Here is a 12594-nt window from a genome sequence, read left to right as displayed (position 1 = left end):
AGTGCAGAAGGACGTGTCAGATATAAAACCTGCTCAATGTTTTTGCCTTTTTAGCTGTTACTTTTTTCCTTTTTGTACTGAAAGAAAAAAATGGACATATGGCAATTTTTCAAATCTACCATACCGAGTTTGTTTTAGATTCATGGCAAGCATGACCAGCATGGAAATACAATTCCTCTTGGTATGAACTATGGACAAGCACCATACTCTTGGTTTTCTAATGAATATTGCATGCTATTGCTTAAGAAATACTGTTTCTGGCTGCCAAATCTCTTTCATCCAAACAAAGCCATGTCATGATCATTCAGGCTCTTCCTTTTGAAATAATCTCTGAAGACTGGAGAGGTACTTGTGCCACCTGCTCCACAGTCTTCACCTGCAAAATTACACAAGCAGTCTTCCTCTGCATATTTCCAAGTATAACTGCTAGTGCACTGCAGCCATAGTCTGGGCCTGAGTACCTGCAGCACGAAGGTGACAGAGCCCTACTTATGCTTCCTAGTACTACATAAAAGTGGTATCACTCCCCAGTTACCCCAGCTCCTAGGTGGATTCAGTCCTGAGGTGAAGAGCTTATCTAAATCTAAGTGTGGATAATGGAGTGGGGGATATGAGACAATGTGGGACTTCACAGGGCAACCCAGGTCCATCAAGGCTTTTGTCCCTCCCAGCAGGGTTGGTTGGCACAGAGTGGGGCCCATGTCAAATGATCAGATGTGGTCAGGGGGCCACAGAGCTCCTGTAATTAGACTGTAGTTAAACTTTCATGTGATCTGAAATGTTACTCTCTGATAAAAGAACAGAGAGGTTTCTAGCTCTGGGATTATTGTAGACTTCTCATTGCTATTGGATTTTCTAGTAGTTAAAACTGACAGAAAAATTGAGTAGGAGACCTAGTCCACTGCTGCCATATGCCAGCTTAGTTCAGAGCATTGCTGACTTCCAGATTTGACAGATGCAATCCACTGAATTTAGAAATAACCTCAGCTCCAAAGGAAAAAGCAAAACTCAAACTGGTTCAAGAGACTGCAGCTGACCTGCAAAGAAAGGAAAAAGATACAAATAAATCACCCTGGTGCTTCCAGATTCTGGTGTGACCTTCAGCACTACTAGTAGACTCATTCCAGACTATCTGCAGGATAATTTAATTCTAAAAAGCCACGAAACCACATTTGCAGAATAGGAATTTTTATCGATGTAATACATTATGCAAGCTCTGATACAAGTTGTGCACAGATGTAAAGCGAGTATGAATTTTGATGCAGTTGCACATTGGGTATGTAGCAGTGTACACTGCAGCAGTGTAAACATTACTAGGTGGTTGTACTACTTACCTATAGCTAAAAAACTGCCAGAATCAAGTTCTCCAGTACTGCTTGATGTTATGAGAGGAAAGCTTTCTCTGGAACTCCCTCCCAGAGATTAGAAGAGCCATGGATATTGATGTCCTCTGGCTAAAATGCACAGTTCTTCTCTGTCATTGCTTTCCCACAGTAATAACTTTAATAATAATAATTAAGCTAGGTGAGTTATGTGCCTTCTCCTCCTGCCTGTATTGAGCAAGAAGAGAACCGAAGATCAATATTAATTAGATTATGTAGTAGACTCATTTAATTCTCTAAAATGCTCAGGATACTGCAGAGAAGAGCACAATAGAAATGCCTTGGAAGATTAGATTAGATAGGTGTGATATCCAGCTGTCACTGGGATTCGTAGAGTCTTTATTACCAGGATGTTTGGAGGATTCTGAAATGATGCCATGGCTTCCATTTTTGCTGAGCAATTTTTCAAACAACATGAGAGCTTTGCCAAAGTCTCCATTTTGTGACTCCTATTTCCTGATTTCCCCATGCTCAAGCTTGCCAACCTCAGATAAAACTTCAGGAGAGCACAGGACTGGGGCAGCATTTGTGGTTAGCAATAATCTGTCTGGGTAGGAGGGTGACCAGCTTTCGGGGGGGAGAATTTAGGGTTCAAGATACAGGCAGCTAACAAATGCAGGAAAATGGTTTTATTCATAGCATGATATTGATGATTTGTCCTCATTCTCCTACTCTGTGAGTCACAGGCGTGTAGCGGTGCCTTGTAAGAAAGTGAAATGTTGTGATACTTCTAGACAATTATAAACTGCTCCCCTGAGACATTGCTTAGGTCATCTAAGATCACCTCCAGGGTACCCCCGTGTTCTCATTTGGGACTTAGAACACTTCCAGGGCACCTCTGGGTGCTGATTGCCCAAGGGTAGGGATTGGGGACCTGCTGGAAACTGTCTAGGCTCCTGTTCAGCCTCAGTTTCACTGCTACGAGGAAAGGGTGCCGTGCGTCTGAGCTCAGTGCTGATACTCAAGTTAGAGTACAGCAGTATGTAAATGAAGTCCTGGAAAGCACTGACAGAGCCAGTGACATAAATGTAGACTCTGGATTATGCCACAGACCTTTAACAAGGTCTTGGGGTATTTCCAGGTATGTGAATGCGTATACTACTTAATGTTCAAATGATCCCTGAGGTAGTTTTGGGCTATGCTAACATCTCCCAGATAATCCCCAAGCATGATTTGGGTGGTAATGTGGCCAGTGACCATTCAAAACAGGCAGGCTGCATGCAGCTACTTGGTTTTGGAGGTTAAGAGTATTTAATACTGTGGACGTGAGCCATTGTATACTAGCTGAGACCAGTGCTAGAGACCGAGCCCAGGCACATTTAATTCAGTAGCCTTAGTCCACCAAGAAACAAGAAAAATGGTAACAAAAAAGCTTTTGTTTAACACTTCATCCAAGTGTTTTGTGAGGAGCTTTCTTGATTCTCTAATTAATTAAAGATATTTTGACTCCTTTTCCATAGATTCATTCTTGCTGACTCACTTTAGGTATTTCCAATCTATCTCTTCCAAATTTATCTGTCTTCTTAATTTCTTTTTCTTCTAAAATCTGTCCATGTTTTGGATCTCTTAGATTTAATGATAATATAATCACATTTTCTCCCTTATTCTCTCTCAGTTTCAATACTCTTCCACAATATCTTCAATTCACTGGTTTCTCACTCTTTTTAACATTGTTTTAAACCTCCTCGCTCTCAATTACAACTGTGTCTGTAGATTGATCCATATGTGGATCAATTGTCTTATGCTCATTTTTCCCTGTTTCTTCTGATATTCTCTTCTGATTATTTTACTGCTTCTTGTAGCATATGCCCTTTCTTTCTGGTTCATGCCTTTATATAATGCCACTATTTCACCTTGTTCTATCATTTCTTTCTGTATTAAATTCCCTTTCCTTCATTATTACAATACTTCAACACTAGCAGAGTTCCTTTCTTTGCAAAAATATTCCTCATACTTCCCTTTCATAACTCAAAACTTTTCATCAATCAATACTGTCTTGCCTTATATTTCTTATGCATAAATCAGGTCCAGCTATAAATAGTAGCACAAAGAGAAAGTTAATGACATGCAATACAGAAAAGTCCAAACTATGACATTGCTGTGGTATCTGACTGCTTTACATATTTAAATAAGTCTAACACACACGCTACGTTAAGATTGATCTGCAGACATTGATCTGACCATCAGCCTTCCTAAATCCCCTTTGATTTCAGTAGTACACCATATGGATGGACCTTTAGGTCTATGCACTGTCCAAGTATAGCTCTGGGAAAAATGTAGGGATTGGATAGGGCACTTCAGAGGTGTGGGGCCTTAGGTTGCAAATTGCTCATAATTTAAGTATGAAGCTTTGCATAAGTATACAAAACCTCATTTAAATTCTAATCACAAGAATATCAAGGCACATCAGAACACATTTAATTGTGGTATAGATATGCTCTTTTATACCAGGAATATTTGAAAATGTTTCACACACATTTTTTCATTTATCATTTTTTATTTCATGTGAAATATGTTTGAAAATACTAAATGCATCTTAAGGCTGGGAAATCCTGAACTATTTCTGTAACAATAGCTTTTAGAGAAAGTTGTCAGGGATGAAAAATACAGCAAACCTGTCAAATTTCCCTGGCCATTAGTAGGCACACTGTGCCTACCTACTTCACCTAACCAAACCTCTGCAAAAGCTGACTGATGTGAGATGTTTGTAACACTGAAAGATTTATGCTCTTTCATTTATTCAGACTAAATACTCTCCATGCTGTATAGAACTCCCATAGTATGAACGAAAAACATGCTATATTTAAGAGGGCATTACTGACTAGGAAGACATATGGCAGAGCTTCCTGAAGTCAGAAATAAAATGTAATACTTTTAATATGGTATGCAATACTTTCTGTACTCCACCAAATTACCAGGGAGACAGATTGTGCTTTTCTGAGTATACTGACAAATGTCCCTTCTCATTATGGTTTTGTCCTTTTCATATTACCATATCATTATTCTTTTTCTTTTGTACTACAGTACGTAATTTAGGTGACTACATTTTCAGGCAATTCTAAGATGTTGTTTTATTTTCAGATTGGCTTAGGAAATGATCACGTATTTATTATTCTTTTGCTGACATAAATTCATCAGTGCAAATGTATACCTCAAGGAGAGCCACCCAGTGCATTTAGACATCTGATCATTTCAAAGGTAATAAAATATTATTTATAACCAGGAAGAAATTGTGACATTTTGTTTTAATGAGGTTTTAAGGCTGACTCTTGTTGGCAGCCATTTTACTTTTGTGATGCTAATAATGAGCGGGAACTTCATGTTAACGATTTGTAGCTGTTTGCTTTTATAATCTTATTTTCTGATAGTTTTAGTGCAGGAACACACCTCCCTCAGGTTTGATATTGTTTCAAGTGGAGTACTGGCGCCGCAGCAGCACGAATGCAGCCTTAGCCCAGCAAGGTGGCCAAACAAATCCGTGGTCTCCTCCAGCTTGTGCCTACAGAAGGAAAACAAGAGGCCCCACATAGTACTCATGCATATTTATTTTCACTAAGGAGCAGAAAGCTCGGTGAGAGCTTCCAGATGGTTTTTCAAGAGGGTGGCTCTCACCCTTGAAAATCCCCTCTGTGCACAGAGACAAGAACTGTCCCTCCTGGACCGCAGGAAGTATCAGGCTTTCCTCTGGGGCCGGGCTGCCGTGAAGTTGCCCCCAAAACCCATCTTTTCTTTCCGTACCACCAAGCGGGAGCTGGGGCAAGCTACCACGGCAGCCCACTGAGCTTCCAAGCAGATCTTCTGAAATTTGGGACTGAGGAGAAACACGTTTACAGCTCCATGGTTTTGGTCCGTGATCATCAAACTGCCACCTCCAGCCCATAACCAACTTTTGGTTCTTCATCTTGTCATAGGTTCCTCAAAACTGGCGTAACCTGAATAACTACTCCTTTTGCAGTATTTCAGGAATAAACTCTGCAAGCTTATAGCTTCAAAGAGGATGTGAGACACTGAGGTGACCGAACCAGGTCTTTTTCTCTGCAAACTCCACATGGTGCACAAACCTGTGTTTGCTCTGGGGCAGTTTCACAAGTTCACACCTAAAAAGCAGATGTGATGATGTCCCACAGCATAGCTGGGCGCAGCCCAGCTTATCCTTAAAATTCCTCCCCAACTTGAGATGTGTGCTCAAAATCCCAGAGCTAAACCTCGTTGGTGTCATCTTCACCTCAGTTGGGAGCAACTGTCAGATACAGAAAGAAATACAGACAAGTTTGTAATACTGGCATCAATTTCTATTCTTTCCAGTGACAAAATAAACCAGTGATTTTACTCTATATGGGAGGAAATGAGAACTGGATACAATTTAGTGCAAATAAGACATATAACCAGAGAAAAGATAATTCCCCTCACTGCAGGAAACACTGGACAAAATTCTTTGGCTAGTGTTAAAGTAAGAGGACAAGTCATACGATCAGGATGGTCCCTCCTGATCTTAAAAATCTATTAAGCCTTAGTGTTTCCATATAAACCTGGGGAGAGAGGAAGTCTCAGTAGGCAATTACTTGAGCCCACTGTTTAAGAAAGGTGATAGGACTCAAACTGTATACAGAACAATTTCTTTTTTTTTTTTTTTCTTTTTGTCTTTTTAATGAAGAAACCTAATTAAAATGATAGGAATTTCCTCAGGAAATTCTCAGTCTGTTCATTTTGTAAGATCCCTTGTATTATAAAAGGTGTTTGAAGTCCTTGAATTTTTACCCTTTAGCCACCTTTAATCTAATTTCTAATCTCTTAATGGCATTAACAGAGTTCTCAATACTTTAAATTATCAAACATCCTTGGGGATTATGATTTGTATTTCTGATTATACTAAAACAATATCAATTTCACACACACACAAAAAAAACATATTTATGTCAAATTAAGCCATCAGGGAGGAAAGACATATACCCAAAGGACAAGACGTGTCTTGGAAATACTATTCTACCATACTTGTGCTTTCAAGTAGGTTGATGGACATGACTGGTGAGAAATGAAGAAGTAAAGAGATATAGACATAGTCTCAAAATAAAATGCTGTTGTCTTCTTAACCTCCAAATGTCTCCAAACTGTCCTGCCTGAGAGGCTTGCTACCTTTTGCACCTCTTGCTCTGTCTCCCTGGGGAGCACTGCTGCATCTGCCACCACCAGTCCCCCATCCCTCCTCCTCCTCCTCCTCCTCCTCTGCGTGCCTATGGTCCCCTGGCACCACAACAATTTAGTGTTATCCTCCACTGTCATTCCCACTTCTCCTTGGACAACTCCTGCCCTGGCAGGAACAGCAAACCTTGCATTTGGTAGAAATCAGCTCAGACAAGACTGTGAAGGCAAAAAGACTCCAGGGAAAAGCAGACAGATGGCAATCCTCCTCAGTAAGGAACAAACCCAGTGTCTTTATTCAAGGAGAGTAACAACTTGCTTTACACATTGTCCCAAGAGGTGGAATAAAATATTTTCTATAGTAATATGGGTACAAGATCCAAACCAGATACTTGCAGTGTGTGTTGAGAACTATGGATGGACAAGGTCAGTTCTTATCAAATAGAGAAAAAAGCCCCCTAATGTATGCCTTGTAAAAATCAGGAATTTATTTCTTATTAGAATACAAGGTTTTTTGACTTGAAATAAATAACAGTTTTTTCAGCTTTGTTGTTGTTGTTGTTGTTGTAGTAGTAGTCAAGTGGGCTTATTAGATCCCGATATTAATTACTATTAGTTTTCTGCTTGTTTTCAACACCCTTCCCCTAGAAGGATTTGTTTCTATGGACAGTGCCTGAAACAATATCTTTCAAAAGATGAATTCTTTTCCCTGAGTTCAGGGCAGGATTTCAGCTTATCATTACTAGCATTTTTTGCATGTTTTTTAGAGACCCTAAAGTAGAAGATCTGTGATGTTTCTTGGAAACCTGGGAGTATGCTTATATCTATCACTTGTAGCCACTATAGAGCCTGGATTCATGTAAATAAAACCAGTGCTTACTCTTACCTTTTGCTTTTTGTTGCTTCCTTCCAGCTAGATAAAAACATAAAATGGAGATAGAAAAAGGGGAGAATTTCTGTTCTCTGCATAAAAATTGAGGGTAGGTAAAGGTTTACTTACCACAGGTGCTCAACATACCAGTGCTGGAGTTCGGATCTAACCCTGCCACCATGACACAGGCTGAGTAGCACTCTGCTCTGGAAACTGTCCTATCGACTAGATAGCATATGAACACTCTTCGCACAATTTGTATTGCAGAAGCAGCCATTATTGCCAGTTATTAAGCAGGACTCTGGGGAGTTTTGGTTTTGGCAGCCTACCATTGCCAAACAAGAGGGCAGCCCCTTCCCCTGTGAGCTTGCAGGCTGCTCCAGGGAGTGCTGTGTGCCCAGACTTATTCCTTGGGCTGTCCATGTCTATGGATGTGTGGAGAACAGGTCGAAGTAGAAAAGTCTTCTGGGTTCAGGCTTGTACTTCAAGTTTAAACCCATTCCTGTTCTTTCAATTTGTTTTTGCATATTGGATTTTATGTCTACTTTTGCACTTACTACAGAATAAACAGAGTTACCTAATAAAGACATGTAAGTAAATACATATTTAAAATAAAAAAACCAGTAATTTTTAATGCATTATATGCACCAGAGTAATTATAAAACAGGAGTTAGGCCATAATTCTGCTGTTTAGCATCTGTGCAGAAGCCTGTCCCATGTATTTTATATAAAAGACTTGACACATGCAGGTGAGTCTGTAAGATGAGGGCCACAAAACAGGAAGATGAAAACATCAGAAAGTCTTTAGTTAAGACATTTTGGTAAGACGCTTTAGTTTAAGAAAGTCAGCATGAAAAGTCACTCAGCTCTTCTTTTGACTCCTTATCCTCGAAAGAGAGAACAATAATAAAATCTGGCAGCAATAAGTTTAGAGCAAATTAAAAAAAAAAAAAAAACTTGTCTTGACTATAGAATTCATTTCTGTAATAGGTCACCAAGTTAAATGCTATGGCTGGATAACTTTATGATTGCTCATAATAGGCCAAATCCTCCTCACTTTAGCCAAGCCAACAGTTTTCAGTGAGACTGAAATAAGAATATTTGCATGAGTAAAGTTGTGGGATATAGCATAGTATTTACAAGAGTGCTACGCTCAATGAAAATAACAATAAAGGTAATTAGATACCGTGCTTCAACACATCAGCTGTTTATTGAAGTAAAGCAGTAAGCTTCCTTTTACTGCTCCACAATTTGTTAAAGTACTATACAGAGGCTTTAAAGGAATAGATACTGACCACTGCTAAAATAATGGACTACAGATGTTTTATTCAGAAACTAGCTCTAGGTACAAATTACTCTGGAAAACTATAGGAATTGTGGTTATTCTGTAATTAGGAACTATAGGACTTTATATAACCTTGTATATACATATTCAGAATTTATTTGCCTTCTCCTCACCCATGAAGAACTTTTCAACACAATGAGAATGGTGTTATAAATTATATGCCAGGTTTCAGTCTGATCTTGGCTGTTTATTTCTAAGCCTTTCAAAATAGTAGTTTCTAATTAAAGTTATGACACAGCTTTTAACAACAGCCTTGTGTATAAGGATCTCACATACCTTTCAAACCTTTCATAAGGAAAAAAAAAAGGTCAACCTTAATTTGCAAGGGCTGCTTATTGTTGCAGTGGCTTTAGGTAATGAAACCTTCTTAGAAGTGAACTGCAGAGTCAGTACACTGGCAGGAACATGGCACAGAAGACATGTGTCTAGAGCCAAATTCTAGGAGAGGTGCAGCATTGAAATCCCTCTTCTCATTAAAAAGAAGTTTCTATTTCTGATAAACTACAAATAAAACCTTGAAAGTGAGGGTCAGGTGTCAATAACGCTGCTACAGGTGACAGCAGGGACACTCTCCCTGGGTCTCTAGGGGCGGCTGCTGCTACCTCCATGAGCGCATTACGGCCCTCGCTGCTAGTACTGCATACTCCCACATACCGAAACAGGAGAGCCTGTGTCATTACCATCAGTGCCATCAGTGTTGCTGCTTCAGGGTTGAGGGAAGCCTCTTTTTTTCTCACTTACAGATATTAAATGTCAGCATCAGCAGCTGGCGTTGTGCAGCCGACGCAATCAGAGGGAACATCTATACGGTCTCTCAGCCTCGGCAGGGGAAGCCGAGGGAATGCAAATGCGAGTGAAACCCTGCATCGGCCAAATTAGAAGCAGGAAAATACCCGTTAGCAGTATTTATCCACAGACTGGAGCTCGGGGAGGACCGCCACCCCCTCAGAGCAGCAACTCTTCGAAGGGGGTCCTGGGAAAACACCTCTTCGTCACCACAGGAGGAACACCTCTGCTTTCAGCAGGGAGTCATAGGAACGGACGCTGTGGTGTCGGGTGTGTGGGAATCACCCCCAGGCCAAGTCCTGAGGACCCTGAGGACCATGCAGCCTGGGGACATGCACCAAGGGGAAGATCTGCTCTCCTCGGGGGTGCAGCTCTGGGGACAGACAGAGGGGCTTTACACAGTGCCCTCTCCTCTCCAGCACTGCCCGATTCTTGCCCTGATTCTGCCTTTTTTTTTTTTTTTTTTCCAGTTTTCCTCACCCTGTCGTGCCCTGTTACCCAGCCTGGGAGAAGCAGGCAAGACAGCAGCCTGACATCGAGGCCTCCATCCTGGGCGCCCACCATCCCATCCACCATCCTGGCGGGACCGACCATCCCAGCCCTTCAACACTCTGGCTTTTCTCAAAAAAAATTACCTTTCCAACCACTAAGAGATGCTCCTCTGAAAGGGAGGGATAAAATAAAGACCCCCCCCCCAACACACACACACATCCCTCACCAGCTCAGCCGCGCTGGCTTGGCAGCCCCCTGCTGCCCCCGCGGACGGGGCAGCCGCCGAGGGCCGCCGCCAGCGGTAGCAGGTGCTCGGCGCTGCCGCCGCCAGCGGTCCCTCCCCGCAGCAGGCACCTTGCGACTCATCTCGCCTCCCGCTTCCCCCCGCCCCGGGCGGCCTTCGGGTGTCGCTTCCCATTGCACTTGGAGATATTTTCGGGTGGCAGGAGCCGCCTCGTCATTTCCGCCGGGAGAAAAAGCCACACGCCCGGCCGCCGCGGCCGGGGACACGCGCGGGAGCCGCCGCGCTGAGCCGCGCCGCCGCCGCCGCTGGGGACCTGCCGGCGGGGCCGGGAGCCGCCGCCGCCGCCCGCCCGCGGCTCTGCGGGGGCGGGAGGCGTCGGAGCGTGCAGCCGCCTCCTCCCCCCTTCCTCCTCCTCCTCCTCTTCCTCCTCCTCCTCCTCCCCTCCGAGCCGGCAACATGAACTGAAATCCCCAGAGACGCACAGAGGCGGCGAGCGAGCGGCACGGCGCGGCGCGGCACGCAGCGGAGCGGAGGCAAACGGGGATTTAGCGGCTTTCTCCTCCCCTCCGCCGGCGGGCTCGGCTCGGCTCGGCTCGGCTCGGCTCCGGGGCAGCCTCGCGGCTCGGCCGAGAGCGGCCCCGAGGCGCCCGCCGCGGCACGGCAGGGCTCGGCTCGGCACAGCACGGCTCGGCACCGGCTGACCCCTGCGCCGCCCCGCGCAGCCCCCATGGCCCTCATTATGGAGCCCGTGAGCAAGTGGTCGCCGAGCCAAGTCGTCGACTGGATGAAAGGTGAGCGGGGCTGCGCCGTGCCCCTCCCGCATCTCCCCTCCGCAGGTGCGGAGAGCTCCGCGGCGCCCTCCGCGACGGCGCCTCGCCCCTCCTCACCCCCCGGCACCGCCATCTCTCCGCGCGTTTTGTCTGGGGCGCGCTTTTGTGGGCAGGGATGAAGGAGGCCGTCGGTCCGCGCCGTCGGGCCGAGCGGAGCAGTGCCCGGCGCAGCCTGCGCGGGGCCGCGGGGTCCCCCGTGGGCCCGCGGGCGCGGAGTGGATCGCGGAGCTGAGCGCGGAGCGGGAGCGGCCACCGACGGCCGGAGGGGCCGGAGGCGCCGGGGTGTGTGGGGGAGCTGCGGGGGCCGGGGCGCGGGCGGGCGCCGCGGTGTGGAGACGGGGCCGATTTGCCCCCAAAAGCGACGTAAAAGTTGAGGGCGGCGGCTGGCACCAGGGCCGAGCGGGCCGAGCCGGGCCGGGCCGGGCCGGAGCCTTTTGGGGGGGGGGGGGGGGCGAGCAGCTTTTCTACCCCCGCCCTGCAGAGCCCATGGCCCCGCCGTCAGACGGGTTCCTCGTTCCGGTGCTCCCGCTCCAGCTCCTTTCCTTCTTCGGAGGGCACCAAGGCTGGCCAGACTTGGGTCCTTAAATCCTACAGGTCACGACTTAGCGAGCCGTTATTTACATTAACCTGGAAGCGTGTACTGGACTAGCATCTCCTGATACCGCTTCTGCTGGTTCCTCACCTGTCCTCTTCTCCCTTCCCCAAAATAAAGCCCAGTGAGAATAAAAATTAGGCTTTTGGGAATATTTTTGTGTTATTCAGCAGACACAGGTGTGGCTTTAAAATTGTAATTTAAAAAGTTTTTTTTTTATTATTACCTCTAACATAGGCTGCAGCTGTGTTTAGAGTAAATCACCATCTAGTATTATGTATCTTTTTATAAAGATAGACTGACCGGATGGATACAACTTTTGAACAACTGCAACATTGTGGGAGTTCCTTACAACATGCTGCATGCTACTAATGTGACACTTTCACCATCCTTAAAATTTCAGGCATATAGCATATGTTTTCAGTTATTCCATCCTGGCATTTATAGCCATCAAGTTATAATTATGTTTGGTAACATATTGAGTTTTGCTGCTTCTGAAGCACCCTCAATCCATAGAATTAAAAAAAAGTGATGGTTTATCTTGGCAAATGTTAAATAAAAAACTGCAGGTGATCCATACTAAAAGCAAGCTACTTTGCACTTTAGAATGTTTTATTACCATTATTTAACTTTCAACATTTTTACTTCTAAAAAAAATGTGTAGGAGTTATTTCCAATTGATGTTGAGATACTCCTCCATATTTTGGGAATGCAGAAAACTAATGAATTTGTAGATACTGCATTTTTAAAACCCTTCAAAAATGTAATAAAGCAAATATTTTTTAATAAATGACAACTGAAATATGCTACATACTCTCTTTGATATTTTGCATCAATAAGAAATCAATTTTTTAAAAATGACAGGCTTGCTAGATAAAATATAGTATTAAAATTATGAGGCTATTTAACTCTT

The 12594-nt window shown here is 44.1% G+C and overlaps 1 protein-coding gene across 6 annotated transcripts in view; it reads left to right on the top strand.

The window, feature by feature from the left end:
- The first annotated feature begins 10986 nt into the window (after positions 1-10986).
- CNKSR2 (connector enhancer of kinase suppressor of Ras 2) overlaps positions 10987-12594 on the top strand; it is a 224684-nt gene continuing 223076 nt past the window's right edge. For all 6 annotated transcript variants that reach the window (XM_062600533.1, XM_062600526.1, XM_062600518.1 and 3 more), the window contains exon 1: positions 10987-11050. In XM_062600533.1, coding sequence (XP_062456517.1) covers positions 10987-11050 — 64 coding nt within the window. The remainder of the gene's footprint in view (positions 11051-12594) is intronic.

This window comes from Rhea pennata, chromosome 1 (genome assembly GCF_028389875.1).
Source record: "Rhea pennata isolate bPtePen1 chromosome 1, bPtePen1.pri, whole genome shotgun sequence".
In the NCBI taxonomy this organism is placed as follows: domain Eukaryota; kingdom Metazoa; phylum Chordata; class Aves; order Rheiformes; family Rheidae; genus Rhea; species Rhea pennata.
Note: the sequence above shows the minus strand (reverse complement) of the source record. Positions and strands in the feature narration are given on the sequence as shown.